Consider the following 25,854-nt stretch of genomic DNA (forward strand, 5'->3'; position numbering starts at 1 on the left):
CTCCCTGCATCTACTTGCTTTTATTCATCGGCAATTCAATTAATCTCAACATTTGTTGAACTTTGTTGACTTCAACCAATCTCTCAGGCAATGTATGCCAGGTGGCCACTACTCTCTGGAGAAGGCGACCACTCATCTGCCTTCTATATCTCTTCATAGAAACATAGAAAATAAGTGCAGGAGGAAGCCATTCGGCCCTTCGAGCCAGCACCGCCATTCATTGTGATCATGGCTGATCATCCCCTATCAATAACCCGTGCCTGCCTTCTCCCTATATCCCTTCACTCCACTAGCCCCTAGAGCTCTATCTAACTCTCTCTTAAATCCATCCAATGATTTGGCCTCCACTGCCCTCTGTGGCAGGGAATTCCATAAATACACAACTCTCTGGGTGAAAAAGTTTTTTCTCACCTCAGTCTTAAATGACCTCCCCTTTATTCTAAGACGGTGGCCTCTGGTTCTTCATCTTCATCACCCAACATCTTCCTCTCTACCATAATCATTCCTCCTTACCCATATCTCTCATTCGCTTATAATATCTCATCTAATTCTCTTCAGACACAGGGAAAATAGTCTGGCTCTCTGTAGAGGATTTGGAGAGAGCACAGAAGAGTTTTACCAGAATGTTGCCTGAATTAGAGAGTATTAGCTGTAGGGAAGGTTGGACAAGCTTGGATTTTTTTTTTGAGCATCGGACCAAGGCTGACAGGTGGCCTGGTAGATGTATATAGCATTTGGGAGGCATAGACTGGGTAGAATGGAAACATCTAAGACCAGAGGGCATAGCTGTAAGGTGAGAGGAGAAAGTTTAAAGAAGATTTACAAGGCAAAATCTGTTTTTACACAGAGTGGGAGATGCCCAGACTATGCAGCTGAGGTGGTGATTGAAGCAGTTATGGCAGCAATGTTTAGTCTACATTATAGGAGCAGGGAGGTTCTACTGCAGTTGTATAGGGTCTTGGTGAGAGCACACCTGGAGTATTGCGTACAGTTTTGGTCTCCTAATCTGAGGAAGGACATTCTTGCCATAGAGGGAGCACAGAGAAGGTTCACCAGACTGATTCCTGGGATAGCAGGACTTTCATATGAAGAAAGTCTATCCAGTATCGGCTTGTACTCGCTAGAATTTAGAAGATTGAGGGGGGATCTTATAGAAACGTACAAAAGTCTTGAGGGGTTTGGACAGGCTAGATGCAGGAAGATTGTTCCCGATGTTGGGGAAGTCCAGAACAAGGGGTCACAGTTCAAGGATAAGGGGGAAATCATTTAGGACTGAGATGAGAAAAACATTTTTTACACAGAGAGTAGTGAATCTGTGGAATTATCTGCCACAGAAGGTAGTGGAGGCCAGTTCATTGGCTATATTTAAGAGGGAGTTAGATGTGGCCCTTGTGGCTAAAGGGATCAGGGGGTATGGATAGAAGGCAGGTACAGGATACTGAGTTGGATGATCAGCCATGATCATATTGAATAGCGGTGCAGGCTCGAAGGGCCGAATGGCCTACTCCTGCACCTATTTTCTATGTTTCTATGTTTCTATGTTTCTATGTTAAGCCAAAAACACAAAGAGGCAGAGAATGGAAGGATATATTTCAAATGAACATCACGGCCAGTACAGATGTGTGCAGAAGGGTCTGTACTTGTGTAGATAAAATCCAACCTCATTCAAATTAAAGAGTCCAAGCTTTGAGCATTTGCTCACTGTCACAAACAAAAACACCGACAACTAGGTACAGAGCATTACATTGGACAGCTTATTTCAGAATAGGTGCGGGGGAACTGAGTAAAGTGATCACTGACTGGCGCTGGGATCTGTTGTATTAGTGACTCAGGACAGCCCAGAGTTTCCACACAACCCCTCACATCTCTTGTCAATATGTAACAGCCACGTACCTGTACAATACACAGCCTGGTCACTGGGTGTTGGCTTCAACTGGTATACAAAGTAACTGCTGCAGTTTTTAACCTGGATGTCCAGTTTGATGCTGCACCCGGCGTTTCCACTCCCGGGGTTTGCATTTGCGGTGTTTACATTTTTGCAATCCTGGCGGTTTCATTCGCGGGGTTTGCAGCCTCTTTGAAACATACTGTCCTGGTCACCTCCCCCTCGTTTACGCTTGGATGGGAACCTGGAATGAGGTTTATAATCATTGTAAAATATACCTGGTCCCACAGTGGTGCAGCTGGTGCAGCCACTGCCTAACAGCACCAGACACCCGGGTTATGTCCTGTCCTGACCTGGTGGGCTGTCTGAGACCGTGTGGTTTTTCTCTGGGTGGTCCAGTTTCATTCCCACAACCAAACACGAGTGAATTAGTCAGTTAATTAGCCTTGGTTAACAAGACCTGCCCCCGATTTGTTTTCATTTAGGTTAAAGGGCCGGTCCCACCAGCATGCGGCAAGCACGACCTAACCGCGGTCGAACCGCTAACCGCGGGGGCCACGCGGAGGTCGAGTGAGTGACATGAAGTTCGAGCGAAGTCCGTGGGAAGTTCGTGCGCGACGTACGGCGTCGAGGCGGCTGCGGGCCGGCAGGCCGTTGCCGCACAGAATTTTTGAACACGGTCAGTTTTTTTGAGCCCGGCGCAATGTCAGGACCAGCTCCGCACAACTCCATACGGCTCCGGCGATCGAAGTGGGACCGGCCCCGCGAGGCCGTACGGCTGAAGCGACTACATTAGGTCGCGTGCCACATGGAGTCGCATGCTCGTGGGACAGGCCCTTTAGGTAGTGCTTGCCGCATGGAGTCGCATGCTGGTGGGACAGGCCCTTTAGGTCGTGCTTGCCGCATGGAGTCGCATGCTGGTGGGACAGGCCCTTAGGTTTATTATTGTCATTTGTTTTGCATGCCATCCAATCAGATACGATAAAACTATCAAAGAATACATTCAACTCAAACTCATGCACAACAGGTTGACCAAAGGGGAAGATACAGAGTGAAGACATTGTAACACATTAGTTCCAGAGACAAAATTCAATGTACACAATGGGGTGGAGGTGCATCAGACAGTTCCCAAGGTTATGGAAGGACTGTGCAGAATCCTGATAACAGAGACAAAGAAGTCTGGTGATGGGCGTTTACAAGCGTCTGTGCCTTCCCATCGGGAGCACGGAGGTGGAAGAATGACCAGGTGGGATGTCTTTTGGTCTCCTAATCTGAGGAAAGACATTCGTGCCATAGAGGGAGTACAGAGAAGGTTCACCAGACTGATTCCTGGGATGGCAGGACTCATATGAAGAAAGACTGGATAGAGTCGGCTTGTACTCGCTAGAATTTAGAGGATTGAGGGGGGATCTTATAGAAACTTACAAAATTCTTAAGGGGTTGGACAGGCTAAATGCAGGAAGATTGTTCCCGATGTTGGGGAAGTCCAGAACAAGGGGTCACAGTTTAAGGATAAAGGGGAAATCTTTTGGGACTGAGATGAGAAAAACATTTTTTACACAAAGTGGATGAATCTGTGGAATTCTCTGCCACAGAAGGTAGTTGAGGCCAGTTCATTGGCTATATTTAAGATGGAGTTAGATGTGGCCCTTGTGGTTAAAGGGACCAGGGAGTATGGAGAGAAAGCAGGTACAGGATACTGAGTTGCATGATCAGCCATGATCATATTGAATGGCGGTGCAGGCTCGAAGGGCCGAATGGCCTACTCCTGCACATATTTTCTATATTTCTATGTTTCTATGTCTTTAATGGTGTAGGCTGCGTCTTCGAGGCAGCATGAAGTGTAGATTAAATCAAAAGTGGGACGTCTAGTTTGTGTCAATGAAGCTAAACCCCTGCCTGACCACCTGATAAAAATATCAAAAGCCTTTATTTTTCAGTGAAATTCAGAGACATTTCACCGCCTTGCAAAAACAGTGAACATTTTGAGTGCTGAAGGCTACAGGGAAGATTCTACAAGAACTTGATTCTGAGTGTCTGGGTCCAGAGCAACAAGCACTCGCATGTTTTACTGACGCAGTTTGCAAACATTCGTGGCATTGATATATCGTTTGGGAAGGTATTGAATTGCGCACAGCAATGTATGTATGGAGTAATAAGTCCCAATCGTACAGCACAGAAGCAGGCCCTTCGACCCAACTCATCCACGATGACCACCATGCCTCATCTATGATTTGATAAAGGACCTCGAGGTTAATGAGCTATTAGGAGGCAGTGACCATAACATGGTCAGGTTTAATCTACAATTGGAGAGGGAGAAGGGTAGATCGGAGGTGTCAGAGAAACATAGAAACATAGAAAATAGGTGCAGCAGGAGGCCATTCGGCCCTTCGAGCCAGCACCGCCATTCATTGTGATCGTGGCTGATCGTCCCCTATCAATAACCCGTGCCTGCCTTCTCCCCATATCCTTTGACTCCACTAGCCCCTAGAGCTCTATCTAACTCTCTCTTAAATCCATCCAGTGACTTGGCCTCCACTGCCCTCTGTGGCAGGGAATTCCATAAATTCACAACTCTCTGGATGAAAATGTTTTTTCCCACCTCACTCTTAAATGACCTCCCCTTTATTCTAAGGCTGTGGCCCCTGGTTCTGGACTCGCCCAACATTTGGAATATTTTTCCTGCATCTAGCTTGTCCAGTCCTTTTATAATTTTATATGTTTCTATTAGATTGCCCCTCATCCTTCTAAACTCCAGTGAATATAAGCCTAGTCTTTTCAATCTTTCGTCTATGACAGTCCCGCCACCCCACGGATCAATCTCGTGAACCTATGCTGCACTGCCTCAATCACAAGGATGTTCTTCCTCAAATTTAATAGCAACCGGAGGGGGAACAGTTTCAACACACAGGGTGGTGAAACATGGAACGAGCTGTCAGAAGATGGAATTGGGGCAGGTACCACAACAATATTTAAAATACATTAAGGCAGGTGCATGGATAGGAAAGATTTCAAGGGATATGGGCCAAATAGGACTGGCTTTGTTTTGGCATCTTGTTCAGCATGGAGGAGTTGGGACAAATTATTTGTTTCTGCATTGTATGACTCGTTCAATGTGACCTGATTAATTTATGAACTGGGAGTGTCAGTCGTGGAGTATTGTGTACAGTTTTGGTCTCCTAATCTGAGGAAAGACATTCTTGCCATAGAGGGAGTACAGAGAAGGTTCACCAGACTGATTCCTGTGATGTCAGGACTTTAATATGTAGAAAGACTGGATAGACTCGCTAGAATTTAGAAGATTGAGGGGGGATCTTCTAGAAACTTACAAAATTAGTAAGGGTTGGACAGGCTAGATGCTGGAAGATTGTTCCCGATGTTGGGGAAGTCCAGAACAAGGGGTCACAGTTTAAGGATAAGGGGGAAATCTTTTAGGACAGAGATGAGAAAAACATTTTTCACACAGAGAGTGGTGAATCTGTGGAATTCTCTGCCACAGAAGGTAGTTGAGGCCATTTCATTGGCTATATTTAAGAGGGAGTTAGATGTGGCCCTTGTGGCTAAAGGGATCAGGGGGGTATGGAGAGAAGGCAGGTACGGGACACTGAGTTGGATGATCAGCCATGATCACATTGAAGGGCCGAATGGCCTACTCCTGCACCTATTTTCTATGTTTCTATGTTAAGCCAAAAACATGAAGAGGCAGAGAATGGAAGGAAGGTACACAAAAAAGCTGGAGAAACTGAGCGGGTGCAGCAGCATCTATGGAGCAAAGGAAATAGGCAACGTTTCGGGCCGAAACCCTTCTTCAGACATAGATGCTGCTGCACCCGCTGAGTTTCTCCAGCTTTTTTGTGTACCTTCGATTCTCCAGCATCTGCAGTTCCTTCTTAAACAGAGAATGGAAGGATATTGGCTATATTTTAGAGGGAATTAGATGTGGCCCTTGTGGCTAAAGGGATCAGGGGTTATGGAGAGAAGGCAGGTATGGGATATTGGATGGGATATTGATTTGGGCGGTGCAGGCTTGAAGGGCCGAATGGCCTACTCCTGCACCTATTTTCTATGTTTTCTATGATTGGAGCTGCTGAAACTGCTCCAGGTCTAGTCTGTAGTGGGGACAGCAGCCGACCGATCAATAGCACGATACCGGGAAACAGGGGGCTGGAGCTCTGTCACCTGACTCCATGAAGATCCTGGGCTGAGAGACTGTGGGGAGAAACCTTCAGGGAGTTTGGGTTCGTTGTCCAGGTGGAGGACCCTCTGAAGTGATCACAGTCATAATAATAATAATAATAATAATTTTATTTATAGAGCACTTTAAAAACAAACACAGCTGCAACAAAGTGCTGTACATCACTAATAATTGACAAAAAAGTTAATACACACCAAAAATAACAATCAAAAGAAATAGTAGGAAAAGACATGTAAAATAAAGAAACATCAAAAACACCACAAACAGAAGCAAAGCCTCAGGCATGGTCAAAAGCCAGGGAGTACAAATGTGTTTCAGTCTGACCCTCCCTGACAAAAGCTAAGTACCAAAGTAGCAAACTCTAACCCTACCGTTTAACCAGCCTGCGTTCTTCCCAGAGCAGTGATTCGCTGGAACAGTCGTCTCCGGAATCCTCCATCCGCCAAAACTGAAACAACAATCAGAGAGTCAGCCCCTGAACTGGGGTCTTTTATTCAGTGAGAGAGAGACCAGGAAGTGAGGACAATCTGTCCGCAACCCGTCCTATTTCAATATCACCCACTGCCAGATAATCTCCAGGGCTCTCACTCAACTTTTTGTCCGTGTTGCCAGCAGGGCAACCTTGACAGCTTTTGAGGTTCCCAAATGACAGTTTAGGTGGTCATTTAAGACGGTTTGCGATAATGTGCTCGGACAAAGTGCGTAGTTACCAGTCGGAATTATGCTCAATGAAGCATTCACATATTATATTCAAGAAGGAACTGCAGATGCTGGAAAATCGAAGGTAGACAAAAGAGAGAGAGAGAGAGAGAGAGAGGGGGGGAGGGGCAGAGGAGGTGGGGAGGAAGGAAGGTCAGCACTCCTCGGACAACATCACCGCGCTGCCTTGGCCGTCCCTGTCCAACGCCAAAGTGCCGCCGCCTCCCCTCCTCCGCCAGCCGACAGGAAGGTGCGGGGCCGAGCGGTGCAGCTCAAAGATCATATAGCTATAGGTAAGTATGTTGCAAAGCCTACCTGAAGCGTCGCTGAAAATCTGTCCCAGCCAGTGTGCGCGATTTTGGCACCGTTTAGAGGGGGGCGGGTTTAAAACGCGATTTCCCCTAGGCTGTTCAAATCGAGGATGTTCAGCCTAGTTAATTATTAACGAAAAATCGCTGGAAGATTCCGTCGCTTTAGCTATTATTACTTTTAAGGGCTATATATAGTTGTTATAGTAGTTTAAAAATTAACCTCTAAACCCCCGACCGCCGGCAACCAGCCGGATCTCATAAGGGGACAACAGGAGGTAGGCTGTTTTTTTTACATTAAAAAGGGCTTCTTAAGATCCCTTTATACAAAGTTTAATGTTGCGAGTAGCTCATTTTGGCCCCATTATATCCCGCAGTATTTTTCTGGGCATTTGGGGCACAAATCCACCGCAATGTGAACGTTATAAACCAGCGCGTTCACAGGATCCCACGAGAAAGCTGATTTAAATGGACTTTAATTTACAGCAATTGAACACTAAATTCTTTCCATTGGGCCTATAAATTAATGTCAATGAGATTTAAAAATCATGTTTTATTGTGAATTATTTGTGAATATTATATGGACTATTTAAAATGGTCTAAAGGCTATTTAAAAATGTTAATCATTTATTAAGAAATGGATAGATGTTTAGATCTACAATTGGGTAACTAACTAATTATATGCTTTAATTTCAGGTTATCCAAGTAAGATTATTTTATATTTGTTTCAGAATGGTTCAATCTATGGTAATAGAAATTTTAATTCAGTTCTCTTAATTTTTAAGAAAGTTATGGGCTTTTGACTGTCCACGATCACAGTTTTTTTGTTATGTCCATAGAAAATCAATAGGGAACAAGATGCTAATTTCCGAGCATGAAAATAGCCATAATTTTTTTAATACTTGAGAAATGAAAGTGAATTAGGTGTCAAATTAAACTTATTTTTATGCTTTATCTGATGGGATACATTGCAGACCTTCTTTTTAAAAGATCACATGTTTGTAACATTGCTACTATAGGGTCTTTGGTGCAGCAGTTTCAGACAGCGGAAGGAGGTCTCTCTCTCTCTCACTCCCTCTCCCTTTCTCTCTCCCTCTCTCTCCCTCTCTCTCTCTCTCTCCCTCTCCCTCCCTCTCTCCCTCTCTCCTCTCCCTCTCCCTCTCTCTCCCTCTCCCTCTCTCTCTCTCCTCTCCCTCCTCCCTGCCTCGGCGTGCGAAAGTAGTTGTTTTGAAAGCGCCATTGGCGGTTTGGCAAGCAGTAGCCGTTATCAGGGCGACAACGACCGCTGCTTGCAAATCTGCCAATGGCGCTTTTCAAAACAACCCCTCTCGCACGCCAAGGCCGGGAAGAGGGAGGGATGGAGGGAGAGCGAGGTCTCCTTCCGCCGGGTAGGGGGGCGGGGGGCGGGAGAAGGAGGCGGTGGTGCCGCTGTCACGGCCGCTGTTGCCGCTGTTTGGGACCTGTCATTCGCACCGACCCTTTGTCACCACTCACCCAGTATCTTTGCCCGCAATACAGCCGCCGCCGCCGACACGAAACGTCACGTTCCTATTCTCCAGAGATACTGCCTGACAAGCGGAGTTACTCCAGTTTTTTGTGTCTATCGGTTTAAACCAGTATTTGATTGCCAAGCCGGGCAAAATGACTCGGTGTTTAAGTTGCCCGGCGGCACTTCGGGTGGTCAATGGCACCCAGGCAACCGCTAATTTTGAGCCCTGATATCCCGTTGAATCCCGGCCCCTATCCTCCTCGTCTCTCACGGTCCAGAATTTGAGAGATACACATCCCAGTTTTTACTCACTGCCCCTCTGTGATAACTGACGACCTGATCTTCCATTATGTCCTCACCCCTCCTCCTCCCTCACTGACCGAGTTTGATGGAATAATTTCCTCACATTACCTGTAGAATCTGTACCATCCTTTTGCAAGGTTTTTATCAGACTTCATTTCGCCATTTGTGGACTGAGTGTCGGAACAATCCGTGCTCCTCCAGGGCTGATCCAGGACGGTGTGATTTACACATGGGTCACTGTGTATGGAGTCTGTGGGTGGGACACAAGATGAAGGTCAGTGTTAGTGTAACGTCCACTTGCCTTCACACAGCCTCTGATACACCCAGCTGCACTTCCACTGTTCTTGGAGCAGACCAACCTCAGTTTTATTCTCCAAGCGCAGATAGACCATATTAAATAAAAGCCTCACACGCGTTCCATTTCAAACCGTTGCCCCATTGCTCTCTCCCATCTGCTAACTTGCTGTGGCAGATATATTGGTCTGATATGTCTTTCATATGAAGAAAGACTGGATAGACTCGGCTTTTACACGCTAGGATTTAGAAGATTGAGGGGGGATCTTATAGAAACTTCAAAAATTCTTAAGGGGTTGAACAGGCTAGATGCAGGAAGATTGTTCCCGATGTTGGGGAAGTCCAGAACAAGGGGTCACAGTTTAAGGATAAAGGGGAAATCTTTTAGGACCAAGATGAGAAAAACATTTTTAACACAGAGAGTGGTGAATCTGTGGAATTCTCTGCCACAGATATAGTTGAGGCCAGTTCATTGGCTATATTTAAGAGGGAGTTAGATGTGGCCCTTGTGGCTAAAGGGATCAGGGGGTATGGAGAGAAGGCAGGTATGGGATACTGAGTTGGATGATCAGCCATGATCATATTGAATGGCGGTGCAGGCTCGAAGGGCCGAATGGCCTACTCCTGCACCTAATTTCTATGTTTCTATATGTTTCTACGTTTCTATGATATAGTAAATCTTGTATTTATATATCACCAGTGAAACTCACTGGCTGCACTAGAGTGTTAGTGAACTGCACGAGGAGTTTGGCTACTGTTGTAATGTGGGGAGTCCAGCAACCCGTTACTGAAGAACAGTGTTTCCAAGAACAGTTTGTTAATAATGTGTTGTCTGAGATACAAGGAACTACAGATGTTGGTTCACAAAAAAAGCACAAAGTGCTGGAGTAACTCAGCAGGTCAGGTAGCATCTCTGTTGAACATGGGTGGGTGACACATCAGGCCAGGATCCTTTTGAAGAAAGATCCTCACCAGAAATGTCACAAATCCATGTTCTCCAGAAACTCTGCTTGAATTGCTGAGTTACTCCAGCACATTGTGTCTAATATGTGCTGTCATCATGTTCATGCCTGAACATTGCCACCCATCCCTCTCCTGCACCCCCCTGTCTCTCCTCCACTCTCATCATTTACTAACACCCCTCCATTTCACTCCACTTCTAACCCCTCCCTTTTCTCCTCTTCCCTCAGGGGAATGGATGAACTACTTTTGAAGCCTGATGTCTTTCAATGAAATAAGTCTGCTGCCCGACAGTCAGGTCTGTGCCTCCTACTAGTTGCTGTGTCACAGCCGGTGAGACTGGTGTCACACAGTGACCCAGCCGGTGAGACTGTTGCTGTCACACGGTGACCCAGCCGGTGAGGCCACTGTCACACAGTGACCCAGCCGGTGAGACTGTTGCTGTCACACAGTGGCCCAGGCGGTGAGACTGTTGCTGTCACACAGTGACCCAGCCGGTGAGACTGTTGCTGTCACACAGTGGCCCAGGCGGTGAGACTGTTGCTGTCACACAGTGGCCCAGGCGGTGAGACTGTTGCTGTCACACAGTGACGCAGCCGGTGAGGCCACTGTCACACAGTGACCCAGCCGGTGAGGCCACTGTCACACAGTGACCCAGCCGGTGAGACCACTGTCACACAGTGACCCAGCCGGTGAGACCACTGTCACACAGTGACCCAGCCGGTGAGGCCACTGTCACACAGTGACCCAGCCGGTGAGGCCACTGTCACACAGTGACCCAGCCGGTGAGACCACTGTCACACAGTGACCCAGCCGGTGAGACCACTGTCACACAGTGACCCAGCCGGTGAGACCACTGTCACACAGTGACCCAGCCGGTGAGACCACTGTCACACAGTGACCCAGCCGGTGAGACCACTGTCACACAGTGACCCAGTCGGTGAGACCACTGTCACACAGTGACCCAGCCGGTGAGACCACTGTCACACAGTGACCCAGCCGGTGAGACCACTGTCACACAGTGACCCAGCCGGTGAGACCACTGTCACACAGTGACCCAGCCGGTGAGACCACTGTCACACAGTGACCCAGCCAGTGAGACTGCTGTCACACAGTGACCGAGCCAGTGAGACCACTGTCACACAGTGACCCAGCCGGTGGGACCACTGTCACACAGTGACCCAGCCGGTGAGACCACTGTCACACAGTGACCCAGCCGGTGAGACCACTGTCACACAGTGACCCAGCCGGTGAGACCACTGTCACACAGTGACCCAGCCAGTGAGACTGCTGTCACACAGTGACCGAGCCAGTGAGACCACTGTCACACAGTGACCCAGCCGGTGAGACCACTGTCACACAGTGACCCAGGCGTTGAGACTGCCTTCACACAGTGATCTCAGCTCCTGATCTCCGATCTTATCCCAGCTTCTAGTGCTGTCTATGTGGAGGCTGCACGATCTGGTGACCACTTGCTTCCCCCAGCTGTTTGGTTTGCCTCTTCCTTGGCCACTGTGCATTGCCCCAAGTGTCTGGATTCATGCTGGAGTTTGGGGGCAGTTGATGGGAATGTGGGGAGAATGGGATCAGAGTAGTAATGGTATCAACCGGTTGGCTCATTTTGTGGGCCAATGTTACAGGCTCTGTAACCCACCAATGTGCTCCATGTTCAAGTCTCCCACCCCAGTCATTCCTGCTTCTCCCCACTCCATCGTGGCGGCTGTGAGGGGGTGGGGGTGGGAGAGTGGGAGGGGGGAGTGGAGTGTGTGTGATTGTGGGAGGGGGTGTGGGGAGGCAGTGGGTCGACTGGGAGGGGTTGGAATTTCTCGAGTGGAGAGGGGGGATTGGGTGGGGGTGGGGGTGGCAGTGATGGCATGAAATGGCCGGCTGGGAGGGGGGGTGGGGAGGTCTGCGTGGGGTGTTCAGCGCCTGGAGGGGAGGGGGGGGGGCAGTGCGACAGAAGGAAGGATCATAGCAAGAGGATTTGAGTATAGGAGCAGGGAGGTTCTACTGCAGTTGTACAGGATCTTGGTGAGAGCACATCTGGAGTATTGCGTACAGTTTTCGTCTCCCAATCTGAGGAAAGACATTCTTGCCATAGAAGGAGTGCAGAGATGGTTCACCAGACTGATTCCTGGGATGTCAGGACTTTCATATGAAGAAAGACTGGATAGACTCGGCTTGTACTCGCTAGAATTTAGAAGATTGAGGGGGGATCTTATAGAAACTTACAAAATTCTTAAGGGGTTTGACAGGCTAGACGCAGGAAGACTGTTCCCGATGTTGGGGAAGTCCAGAACAAGGGGTCACAGTTTAAGGATAAGGGGGAAATCTTTTAGGACCGAGATGAGAAAAACATTTTTCACACGGAGAGTGGTGAATCTGTGGAATTTTACTTCGGAGTCACGTGAGGGACTCCATGAAGAAGCCCGCCCACAGCGCATGCGTGTCATATCGCAAACAACGCATGAACGAGTCGCACCTGGGGAGGACGTCCCCGTGAATGGGAGAATAAAAGCCGACGAACGGCAGGTAAGTGACTCTGCATTGCTAACTTGTTTTAGGAATGGACAGAGTGCCTACAAGAAAGTCGGTGAGGAAGCAGCAAATGAGTCGGGAAGGAGCCAGGGACCGGCAGCAGCAGCAGCCGTTGCCACAGGTGTTATCCATGGAGGAACCTGTGATGCCCGACTTGAGCCCCGCGCCGGCTACATCGATTGCTAGACCGGGCGGGAAGGCAAAACGAAAGTCCCATCACCTTAATTCGGGTGGTGGAGACAGTCCTTACCAGTTCAGGGGAACTGATGAGCAGCTGCGGGATATGGAGCAGCCAGGAGCGGCCAGCCCTACGGAGCTGGAAAGCCGCTATCAGTGGATGGATGTCCAGCCGCCGGCGACAGGTGCTTGTGAGTACCGGGGTCGGGAAGCGCGGCAGGATAGCACGGAGCGGCCGGGAGCGACCAGTGCAGGAAGGCATGGGGACCGGCAACGGGTACCGCGAGCGACTAGTGCCCGAGTGCACGGAAGTCGGTTGGAGCGGCCCGGGAAGCACCCGCGATCGACCAGCGCCCGAGAGCGCGAAAGTCGGCTGGAGCGGCTGCTGGACGAAATAGTCCTGAGTGGCAGGCTCCATGAGAGGCAAGATAGCCACAGTGGGCACTATGTAAGCCCCACAGCAGGTTCCCTTAAAGGGCTGCAAGATATCTCAGACTCCTCTGAGGGGGATATTGAAAGTCTGATGAGCTCACAATCGGAGCAAGAGGTGGATTCGGCTTCTCCCATTGAAGGGAGGGAGCATAATTTACTGGATATGGTGGGACACTATTTTCAGCAGCAGCAGACCGGCAAGGAGCTCGAGGAAAGGATGGCTGCAAGTATCGAATACATGTCCACACACCAGTTGCAGGCTAATACGATGGCTGAAGTATTGGCTAGGCATTTACCACCTAAGAATTGTAATGCGCTGCATGTAGCCAGTGTTAACAAGTGTATTTGGAAGCATGTGGGGGGCGGTATCAGAAATCAGGATCTTAAGGTCCAAAGCGCCCTCAAGAGTCTCACAGCGGGGCTCACAGCTCTGGCCCGTTCCTTTGAGAATGTGGAAATGAATAGCGACCAAAAGGATGCATTAGCATTACTGTGTAATGTGCAGTTTGTATTGAATAACTTAAGGAAGGGAGCTATTCAGCCGGTACTTGACCCTAAATTCGCGGTCTTGTGCAAGGAGAGGGATATTAAACCTCAAACGCTTCTATTTGGTGGAGACTTGTCTAAGCAGGTCAAAGAGTTGGATGAGGAGGCCAGGACTTTGGGGCTGATAAGGGCAGCGAAGGGGTACCTAGGTAGAAGGTATCAACCCTATGGGCGTCCTAGAAAGGGTGGCCAATTTAATACCACCAGGAATTGGAAAGAGAGGAGCCCACAGCGGCAACAGCGTCCTTTTTTAGGGTTTGGCCCGGGACGTCCGCAGTGGAAAATGAGGAAGCCAGTACATCAGCAGCCATCGTATACCCAACAGCAAGGGCCTCCACATCAGCGCACCAAACCAAGAAAATAAATAAATTGTCACCGATAACCATGGAGGTAGGTGAATCTGCGGCTCCGAAAGTTGTAGGGAGCACGGAGGTTGGAGGGGTATTGCAATTTCATTTGCAAGCATGGTGCAGTATAACTCAGGACAGATTTATCCTTAGCAGTATTAAGGGATATCTCATAGAGTTTATACATGAACATAACCCTCCAGTACAACATACACCGGTCAGGAAATATATACTTACTAAATTAGAACAAGCAAAAGCTCACATAGAAATAAAAAGGTTATTTAATCAAGGAGTCATTGAACAAACCAAACCTGAAAAACAGGAGTTTGTATCCAACATATTCATTAGGAATAAGAAAGATGGAGGTTGTCGAGTTATTATTGATTTGTCAACATTTAATGATTTTGTGCAATATGTTCATTTTAAAATGGATACGTTTAGCACTGCTATAGACTTAGTGTCTAAAGGCTATTTTATGGCAAGTATTGACCTTAAGGATGCTTATTATACAATACCCATTAGATATAGACACAGGAGGTTTTTGAAATTTAATTGGATGGGACAGCTTTGGCAGTATAAGGCTTTGCCAAATGGACTTACGTCTGCGCCCAGGTTGTTTACAAAAATTCTAAAACCAGCCTTGGCACTGCTGCGACAACAAAATCATAGAGTAATGGCATATTTGGATGATATCCTTATAGTGGGGAAAACTTATGAATTGGCATGTCAGGCAGTGGAGGCCACCAAGCAATTGTTTCAACACCTGGGGTTCATTATCCATCCAATTAAGTCCAATTTAACACCATCAACTAATATGGATTACCTGGGGTTCACCATTAACTCAATTGATATGCTAGTGACTTTACCTCTAGGGAAAGCCACAGAAATACAAAGTGATTGTTTAGAGCTTATTAATACTGTTAAGCCATCCATTAGACGGGTAGCCAGGATGATTGGGAAGATTGTGGCTACTTTTCCTGCCATACAATTTGGACCATTACATTACCAAAACTTACAGAGAGACAAAATTAGAGCACTTAAAAAGAATAGAGGCCATTTTGATAGGCCAATGGAGCTAACAATTGACGCTATAAAAGAACTACAATGGTGGGAACACAATGTTAAGTATGGCTCCAACCCAATAGTTATTGATAACCCGTCTATGGTATTACAAACAGATGCCAGTGCAATTGGTTGGGGTGCTACGGATACCATCTCCAGCTGTGGAGGGAGATGGAATATTCAAGAAGCTAACCTACTAAACACCATGGGTATAAATTATTTGGAAATGCTGAGTGCATTTCATGGGCTTAAGTCTTTTTGCTCAGGAATGAGCCAGCAGCATGTTAGGTTGCAGATAGACAATACCACGGTGGTGGCATATATAAATCATATGGGTGGAAATATATCAATATCTTGTGACAAGTTGGCTAATTTAATTTGGCAATGGTGTATCCAAAGAGATATTTGGTTATCGGCTACGTACCTACCAGGGGTACTAAATTCAGTGGCGGACGCCAGGTCACGAAAATTTAATGAAAATACAGAATGGATGTTGAATAAAAAGGTCTTCGGGGTAATCATAGAAAAGTATGGAAGACCGGATATTGATCTTTTTGCATCCAGGTTAAACCACCAGTTATCAAGGTATGTATCATGGGAACCAGATCCTGGGGCAGAAGCTACAGACGCTTTTTCTCTGCACTGGGGGAAATGGTTCATATATGCATTTCCTCCTTTCTGCCTCATCAATCGGGTACTAAGGAAAATTCAACAGGATTCGGCATCTGGGATTCTCATAGTACCTGATTGGCCTACTCAACCATGGTTCTCGGTGATACAGGATATGGTTTTGGAACCATGTATGCACTTGAAACATAGTAATAAGTTGCTGGTGCATCCAGTAACCTACGATAGCCATCCGTGTTATAAAAATATTAATTTGTTGGCTTGTAGACTTTGAAGGAACCTCTACGAGACATGGGGCTATCCAGTAGAACGGTGGATATGATTACTGCAGCCCAAAGAAAGTCAACTCAGAAACAATACTTATGTCACATTAAAAAATGGATTAATTACTGTTGTTATAATCATCTGGACCACAGGGATAAGAATGTGCCGGCAGTGCTAGAGTTCCTCACTAGTCTGCACTACGAAGGACTTGGTTATAGCACTATTAATAGTGCGAAAAGTGCTTTATCTACCTTTTTGTGGCAAGGATCAGATCACCTGTCAGTGGGGTCTCATCCACTGGTAATAAAATTGTTGAGAGGAATCTTTAACACCAGACCTCCTAAACCTAGGTATACCCAGATCTGGGATGCAGGAGTGGTCCTCAACTTGCTTAGAACTTGGTCGCCGGCCACAGCATTGACGATGGACATGTTAACTCGGAAAATGGTTATGCTGATGGCGTTGGTTACAGCACAGAGGGTCCAGTCACTGCAAAAGTTGAGACTGGATAGTTTCTCTAAGATGGCAGGACGGTTGGTCTTTGTTATACAGGAGTTGGTTAAACAGAACAGACCAGGATCAGCAGGACAAGTCCTTGAATTTCTGGCTTACCCTCAGGACGAACGTCTCTGTGTAATGACACATATTTTATTGTATATTGAACGGACTAAGGCCGTTAGAGGCAAAGAAATGGGGCTGTTAATCAGCTATAGGAAACCTTATAATAGGGTGTCTACTCAGACCATTTCTAGATGGATTAAATATGGTTTAAACAAGGCAGGAGTGGACACTAATATTTTTAAATCTCACTCCACCAGGGCGGCAGCTACATCCGCAGCAAAACGCCTTGAGGTCTCCATGGACCAAATCCTCAGGACGGCAGGATGGTCGTCGGAGAGGACATTTCAAAGATTCTATAATAAACCACTTAGTGGTATAGAGTCGTTTTCGGGGAAACTTTTAAGTTCCGTGTTATAATTTATCCCTGAGGAATAAGGGTTATGATTTGATTTAATAAATATGATTTATTGTTACGTTATACAATTTGCATTAAGTTTCTGGTTTTTGAAATCATTAACAATTTCTCCCAAACTACCAAGGCAGTTGTGAAGCATGGACTCGGATTTCCAGGGCGTGAGGTCACAGAGCTTTGAAATCTTCATGGAGTCCCTCACGTGACTCCGAAGTAAAATAGTAAGATTAAACGAGAACTTACCAGTTTGAAGTTTGATCTGTATTTTATGAGGAGGAACGTTGAGGGAATACATGCCCTCCGCTCCCACCCTCATAGGGTCAAATCTGGAGCTGGTATCTCTTTGTAATCTTGCTATTTTAGGTCAATATAGGGTATCTGTGACCTCACACCACTGCTTTGAAGGATGACACGCATGCGCTGTGGGCGGGCTTCTTCATGTATTCCCTCAACGTTCCTCCTCATAAAATACAGATCAAACTTCAAACTGGTAAGTTCTCGTTTAATCTTACTATTCTCTGCCACAGAAGGTAGTTGAGGCCAGTTCATTGGCTGTATTTAAGAGGGAGTTAGATGTTTTGGGGCTAAAGGGATCAGGGAGTATGGAGAGAAGGCAGGTACAGGATAGTTAGTTGGATGATCAGCCATGATCATGTTGAATGGCGGTGCAGGCTCGAAGGGCCGAATGGCCTATTCCTGCACCTATTTTCTATGTTTCTATGAGTGGGAAGGACAGGGGGATGGATGAGGGGGTTGATAGCCGGGAGGGGGGCGTGGGGCCGCTCTGTCCTGGGGGAACACGTACTCACAATGGAACAATGAAAGGAGCCGCCAGCCCAAGGGGCTGTGACAAATCAGGATGCAGGGGTAAGGGGCTAAGATTGGTGATCCGTGGTCAGGCGGTGGGGGCAGGTTGGATACGAGCCAGGTTCTCTGCATGGGACATCCTGCCCAGCTTCAGTGGTCACCCTCAGCCACAGTGTATGTGTGTGGGCTGTGCTGTTCATTGTGGGGCCAGGGGAGGGTTGACCATGGCAGACACCGGCAGTTCACTATGTGTGTGTGGGGGGGGTGGCAACAGTAAGGTGGGTGGGGGGAGGGGTGACCATGACAGACAGAAGCAGTTCACCTGCGGGGTGAGCAACAGTACCGGGGGTGGGAGTGGACAGGGCATTGGTCCAGGTATTTTAGTTGGAGTATGCGACCCAGGTGCAGCGAGAACTGGGTGTCCTTGTACACCGGTCACTGAAAGTTGACGTGCAGGTACAGCAGGCAGTGAAGAAAGCTAATCGAATGGTGGCGTTCATAACAAGAGGATTTCAGTATAGGAGTAGAGAGATTCTTCTGCAGTTGTATAGGGGTCTGGTGAGACCACACCTGGAGTATTGCGTACAGTTTTGGTCTCCTAATTTGAGGAAGGACATCCTTGTGATTGAGGCAGTGCAGCGTAGGTTCACGAGATTGATCCCTGGGATGGCGGGACTGTCATATGAGGAAAGATTGAAAAGACTAGGCTGGTATTCACTGGAGTTTAGAAGGATGAGGGGGATCTTATAGAAACATATTAAATTATAAAAGGACTGGACAAGCTAGATGCAGGAAAAATGTTCCCAATGTTGGGCGAGTCCAGAACCAGGGGCCACCGTCTTAGAATCAAGGGGAGGTCATTTAAGACTGAGGTGAGAAAAAACTGTTTCACCCAGAGAGTTGTGAATTTGTGGAATTCCCTGCCACAGAGGGCTGTGGAGGCCAAGTTACTTGATGGATTTAAGAGAGAGTTAGATAGAGCTCTAGGGGCTAGTGGAGTCAAGGGATATGGGGAGAAGGCAGGCACGGGTTATTGATAGGGGTTATTGATAGGGGACGATCAGCCATGATCACAATGAAGGGTTTCGGCCCGAAACGTTGTTTTGTGTAACCTTCGAGTCTCCAGCATCTGCAGTTCCCTCTTAAACACAATGAATGGCGGTGCTGGCTCGAAGGGCCGAATGGCCTCCTCCTGCACCTAATTTCTATGTTCCTATGTTTCTATGACCCCGACTGTGGACGGGTCACACGTCAGTCATAGGGAAGGGGACAGGGAGTGGGGGTGGGAGTCATAGGTCACAGGTCACTCCAGGAAGGTGAGGTCCAGACTCAACAGCTTGATCAGACTGTGGGAGAGGGAGATGTGAGGGAGGGGAGCACTGACCACAGACAGCAACATTCAGCCCTGTGTGTGGGCCGATGGCTTGGGACATCCCAGAATTCACCCCCCCCCCCCCCCCCCTCTCCCTCTCCTCCCCCCCCCCCCCCCCCCCCCCCCCCCCACAAGCCCCACCCCCACCCACACTTTATCAACATGAAGAGCAACATACCTGCACAATACACACTGTAATTCCCAGATGTCGGCTTCAGAAAATACACAAAATAATCACCACAGTTTTTGATTTTGATCTCCTGATGCGTGAGGCAGGTGTCATCATTGCCGTAGCGATTAACCGGGTGGAAACAGACTGTCCTGGTCACCTCCCCGTCTCCACTGGGATGGGAACCTGCAATGAGGTTTATAGGCATTACATAGAAACATAGAAACATAGGTGCAGGAGGAGGCCATTCGGCCCTTCGAGCCAGCACCGCCATTCATTGTGATCATGGCTGATCGTCCCCTATCAATAACCCGTGCCTGTCTTCTCCCCATATCCCTTGACTCCACTAGCCCCTAGAGCTCTATCTAACTCTCTCTTAAATCCATCCAGTGATTTGGCCTCCACTGCCCTCTGTGGCAGGGAATTCCATAAATTCACAACTCTCTGGGTGAAAAAGTTTTTTCTCACCTCAGTCTTAAATGACCTCCCCTTTATTCTAAGACGGTGTATCGTTGTACCTCCCCCTTACCTAACCTAACCCCATTGAGATAATAATCTGCCCCCTTGTTTTTGCCGCCAAAGTGGATAACCTCACATTTATCTATATTAAAATGTAACCGGTCCCTCAGTGCGGCAGGGAATGTGAATCTGGAGCCAGTGTAACACAGTGATCATAACCCAGTCATTCTCAGTGTCAGTCAGCAGTGAGCTGCTGCCCTCACCCTCGCCACCCACACTCCCCACAGCAGCAGCTGCTCCCTGATATCCTGTGGGTCACTGGGCTCCTGTATGGCCACACATTGCCCACCCCTGATCTGCCTCAGCTTCAGGCTGACTGGCCATCAAACGTCACAAAGTCTTCAACTTTCACACATATTTAGAGACACAAACATTGAAAATATACAAAACTATTAAAATACAATCAGAATATTTAAACAAAATCAAGTTTTGCAAAAAGTTAATTTGATTAACTTAAAACAGAGATGTCTTGTTATAACTATGAACTACGACTTGGATAGGCTGGGTGAGTGGGCAAATGTGTGGCAGATGCAGTATAATGTGGATAAATGAGAGGTTATCCACTTTGGTGACAAAAACAGGAAAGTAGACTATTATCTGAATGGTGGCCGATTAGGAAAAGGGGAGATGCAACGAGACCTGGGTGTCATTGTACACCAGTCATTGAAAGTAGGCATGCAGGTGCAGCAGGCAGTGAAGAAAGCGAATGGTATGTTAGCATTCATAGCAAAAGGATTTGAGTATAGGAGCAGGGAGGTTCTACTGCAGTTGTACAGGGTCTTGGTGAGACCACACCTGGTGTATTGCGTACAATTTTGGTCTCCTAATCTGAGGAAGGACATTCTTGCCATAGAGGGAGTACAGAGAAGAGTTCACCAGACTGATTCCTGGGATGGCAGCACTTTCATATGAAGAAAGACTGGATAGAGTCGACTTGTACTCGCTCGAATTTAGAAGATTGAGGGGGGATCCTATAGAAACTTACAAAATTCGTAAGGGGTTGGGCAGGCTAGATGCAGGAAGATTGTTCCCGATATTGGGGAAGTCCAGAACAAGGGGTCGCAGTTTAAGGATAAAGGGGAAATCTTTTGGGACTGAGATGAGAAAAACATTTTTTACACAGAGAGTGATGAATCTCTGGAATTCTCTGCCACAAAATGTAGTTGAGGCCAGTTCATTGGCTATATTTAAGAGGGAGTTAGATGTGGCCCTTGTGGCTAAAGGGATCAGGGAGTATGGAGAGAAAGCAGGTACAGGATACCGAGTTGGATGATCATATTGAATGGCGGTGCAGGCTCAAAGGGCCGAATAGCCTACTCCTGCACCTATTTTCTATGTTTCTAAGTGTGTTGATGAGGCCACACCCTGACCACACTCTCATTTTGCTGTTACCATGGGGAAGAAGGTACAGGAGCCTGAAAACCTCGACCTCCAGGTTCAAGAACAGCTTCTCCCTAGCAACTATCAGGCTCTTGAACACTGCACAACACTAGCCTCAGCAACCATGATGTTCCATCGACCGTCACTTTGGTTGTACTGGAGACTTTGGTGTTTGCACTCTTACAGTTACCACATGTTGCGGTTATTAATTCATTGTATTTGTTAATGTTCTATTATATCTGTGGTGCTGTAGAGATCTGGATCATCACTCTGACCTTTGCTAAAGCAACACAGTGCATCAGTTGTACAAACTTGTACACCTACCATTTAACCAGCCTGGACTCCACCCAGAGCAGCGATAGTATGGAACCACACTCTCAGGAATCGTCACATTGTCGTAACTGAAACAACAAGCAGAGAGTCAGTCCCCGACTGAGTGAAAGAGTAGCGACTGAGGTCAATACCATCACACTGTGCAACATTGGTCTAGTGCCAGGAAACACATTTTTGCCCTTCTCAAAGTTTCTTTTCCCTTCCTCCAGAATGTGAGTTTCCTTTCCCTGTGTTCCACTCTCTGTTCCACAATGAGGGCTGACACTATCAACCTAACATGCCTTATTCTCTTTCAGTTACTTAATATATAACAGTAGGTTGCCATTCTGCCCATCATGATCATACTAGCCTTCAGGAAAGTGAACCCTTCAGTACGCTGCCCCTTTTCCTATTTTCCCTGTAGCACTGCAACGTATTCCCTCACTTGACCGTGAACCTTGCTTTGATTCTTTTAGAAACATAGAAACATAGAAAATAGGTGCAGGAGTAGAGGCCATTCGGCCCTTCGAGCCTGCACCGCCATTCAATATGATCATGGCTGATCATCCAACTCAGTATCCCATCCCTGCCTTCTCTCCATACCCCCTGATCCCTTGAGCCACAAGGGCCACGTCTAACTCCCTCTTAAATATAGCCAATGAACTGGTCTCAACTATCTTCTGTAGCAGAGAATTCCACAGATTCACCACTCTCTGTGTGAAAAACGTTTTTCTCATCTCGGTCCTAAAAGATTTCCCCCTTATCCTTAAACTGTGACCCCTTGTTCTGGACTTCCCCAACATCGGGAACAATCTTCCTGCATCTAGCCTGTCCAACCCCTTAAGAATTTCGTAAGTTTCTATAAGATCCCCCCTCAATCTTCTAAATTCTAGCGAGTACAAGCCGAGTCTATCCAGTCTTTCTTCATATGAAAGTCCTGACATCCCAGGAATCAGTCTGGTGAACCTTCTCTGTACTTCCTCTATGGCCAGAATGTCTTTCCTCAGATTAGGAGACCAAAACTGTACACAATACTCCAGGTGTGGTCTCACCAAGACCCTGTACAACTGCAGTAGAACCTCCTTGCTCCTATACTCAAATCCTTTTGCCATGAATGCTAACATACCATTCACTTTCTTCACTGCCTGCTGCACCTGCAGGCCTACTTTCAATGACTGGTGTACCATGACACCCAGGTCTTGTTGCATCTCCCCTTTTCCTAATCGGCCACCATTCAGATCATTCAGAACTTTGCTTCTTTTGAATCTTTTGCCAGTTACCAGCACATATTTTGGATGCTGGAGCACCAGGGGGAACCCCACCCAGGACAGACCATGCAAATCCCACACAGACATCACCCGATGTCAGTATCGAATTGGGTTCCTCGGAGTTGCAAGCATCAGCACTAACTGCGTCACATTCACCCTCACTTACTAGTGTGCAATCAGCTTACCTGCTGAATCTGTACCACCCTTCCTCCAGATTTCTATCATCCATCCATCGGCCACTGCACAAAGTTCCATTACAATCCGAGTTCCTCCAGTGCTGATCCAGGACAGTGTGGATTTTACACGGATCACTGGCTGCGGAGTCTGCGGAGTCTGTGGAGTCTGTGGAGGCTGTGGTGGCTGTGGAAACTGCAGCTGAGGGACAGGATGATGATCAGTGTTAAAGTAAAAGAGAGCAACGTTCACTCAGACTGGTTCCTCCAGCCACACCCACCACCCCAGGAGCATCACCAACCTCCGATTTAGAGTCAGTGATACGGAGCACTAAAATGTAGCCTTCAACCACCACATCAAGGTTTGGGTTTATGTTTGGTATTGCCACATCATATTTCATTCCAGCTTTTTGACCATCTGCATTAATCGCAAATGCCTGCAATAGGTCCACATCTGGAGTATTGTGTACAGTTTTGGTCTCCTAATTTGAGGAAGGACATCCTTGTGATTGAGGCAGTGCAGCATAGGTTCACGAGATTGATCCCTGGGATGGCGGGACTGTCATATGAGGACAGATTGAAAAGACTAGGCTTCACTGGAGTTTATAAGGATGAGGGGGATCTTATAGAAACATATAAAATTATAACTGGACTGGACAAGCTAGATGCAGGAAAATTGTTCCCAATGTTGGGCGAGTCCAGAACCAGGGGCCACAGTCTTAGAATAAAGGGGAGGTCATTTAAGACTGAGGTGAGAAAAAACGTTTTCACCCAGAGAGTTGTGAATTTATGGAATTCCCTGCCACAGAGGGCAGTGGAAGCCATGTCACTAGATGGATTTAAGAGAGAGTTAGATAGAGCTCAAGGGGCTAGTGGAGTCAAGGGATATGGGGAGAAGGCAGGCACGGGTTATTGATAGGAGACGATCAGCCATGATCACATTGAATGGCGGTGCTGGCTTGAAAGGCTGAATGGCCTCCTCCTGCACCCATTTTCTATGTTTCTATAACCTGCCCACACTGGCAAACATGTTCCTGCTACACTAGACCCACTGTGAATATGTAGGGTTCGGGTACTTGGGGAAAATGGAAGATGTCTGTGAAAAGGTCTGTGAAACCTGCTTGACATAATTTGCAAGGAGTTGCAGAACCATGTGACATAAATGGCTCCAGGGAGTTTCCGAAGCATGGGAAGGGGTTACAGAGAGGTTTCTGTTCACATGGCCTGCAAGTTGCCAATATGTCTGGGATTCTGCAGATGGAGCTGTGCCCTGATGCTAAAGGCATGACTGGGATTGGTTGGGGGAAACGTTACATCCCAATTATGTTGCAGTACCTTCCTGCTGGTACTTGTGATTGGTCCAGAAGAGTGGCCTCACGAAATATGTTTTTCTATCTAATGATAATGTTTCTTTCCTTAATGGAAGAGTTCCTCCCAATGCCCGTGTCCCACTTAGGAAACCTGAACGGAAACCTCTGGTGACCTTGCGCCCCACTCAAAAAAGATCAAGTTTGAGGTGACCTGCAACCGCCTACCACCTCCCACGCATACGTTGAAAACCTTCCACGACTATGAAGAAAACCTCCCTCGACCTATAACCATATAACAATTACAGCATGGAAAACAGGCCATCTCGGCCCTTCAAGTCCATGCCGAACACTTATTTTCCCCTCGTCCCATCTACCTGCATTCAGACCATAACCCTCCATTCCTTTCCCGTCCATATACCTATCCAATTTATTTTTAAATGATAAAATCAAACCTGCCTCCACCACTTCCACTGGAAGCTCATTCCACACCGCTACCACTCTCTGAGTAAAGAAGTTCCCCCTCATGTTACCCCTAAACTTCTGTCCCTTAATTCTCAAGTCATGTCCTCTTATTTGAATCTTCCCTACTCTCAATGGGAAAAGCTTATCCACGTCAACTCTGTCTATCCCTCTCATTATTTTAAAGACCTCTATCAAGTCCCCCCCCTTAACCTTCTGCGCTCCAAAGAATAAAGACCTAACTTGTTCAACCTTTCTCTGTAACTTAGGTGCTGAAACCCAGGCAACATTCTAGTAAATCTCCTCTGTATTCTCTCTATTTTGTTGACCGACAGCAACCTCCTTCGACTAATTTGAGAACTGTCTTCGTTAAATCGGTCCGCTATTGAACAATACCCCCTTCAACCTCATACAACCAAACTAAAAACCAACAATGACCAGCGTCGACTGGTTACAGCTCAGTTGATCACGAGATAAAATGATGTCATGAATGTTTTTTTTTCTTACAATAAAAGCCTCCCAGGTATTTTTTTAAATCATTCTGAACCATGATAGCAGGGAAGGAACAAGTTAGGTGGATGTTACTAAACGTACATCTACTGCTGTCAGCAGCAGCCCTTTCACACAGAGAGAGGTCAATCTGTGGAATTCTCTGCCACAGAAAGTAGTTGAGGCCAGTCCATTGTCTATATTTAAGAGGGTGTTACATGTGGCCCTTGTGGCTAAAGGGATCAGGGGGTATGGAGAGAAGGCAGGTACAGGATACTGAGTTGGATGATCAGCCATGATCATATTGAATGGCGGTGCAGGCTCGAAGGGCCGAATGGCCTACTGCACCTATTTTCTATGTTTCTATGTCTATGTTTCGCTTGTGTCATGCAGGGCTACCTCCTCCTGTGGAATGTCATTCTGCCACTGCTCCTCCTGGGTGTGCAACATATGCATGGCAGGCTTTTTGGAGGGTTGTGCCCTACCCCTGCGAGTCT

At 47.1% G+C, this 25,854-nt stretch overlaps 1 protein-coding gene across 1 annotated transcript; it reads right to left on the reverse strand.

Annotated features, from left to right (window-relative positions):
• Positions 1-2,028: 2,028 nt before the first annotated feature.
• On the reverse strand, positions 2,029-25,854 carry LOC129716473 (pancreatic secretory granule membrane major glycoprotein GP2-like). Its single transcript, XM_055666338.1, has 6 exons — positions 23,112-25,854; positions 21,671-21,747; positions 19,457-19,633; positions 8,988-9,129; positions 6,452-6,528; positions 2,029-2,129 (listed from the first exon to the last, which is right to left on the reverse strand). The coding sequence occupies exons 1-6, from the start codon at positions 23,153-23,155 to the stop codon at positions 2,029-2,031; spliced, it is 618 nt and encodes a 205-aa protein (XP_055522313.1). The 5' UTR covers positions 23,156-25,854.

The sequence above is a fragment of the Leucoraja erinacea genome, unplaced genomic scaffold, assembly GCF_028641065.1.
Source record: "Leucoraja erinacea ecotype New England unplaced genomic scaffold, Leri_hhj_1 Leri_242S, whole genome shotgun sequence".
NCBI lineage: Eukaryota > Metazoa > Chordata > Chondrichthyes > Rajiformes > Rajidae > Leucoraja > Leucoraja erinaceus.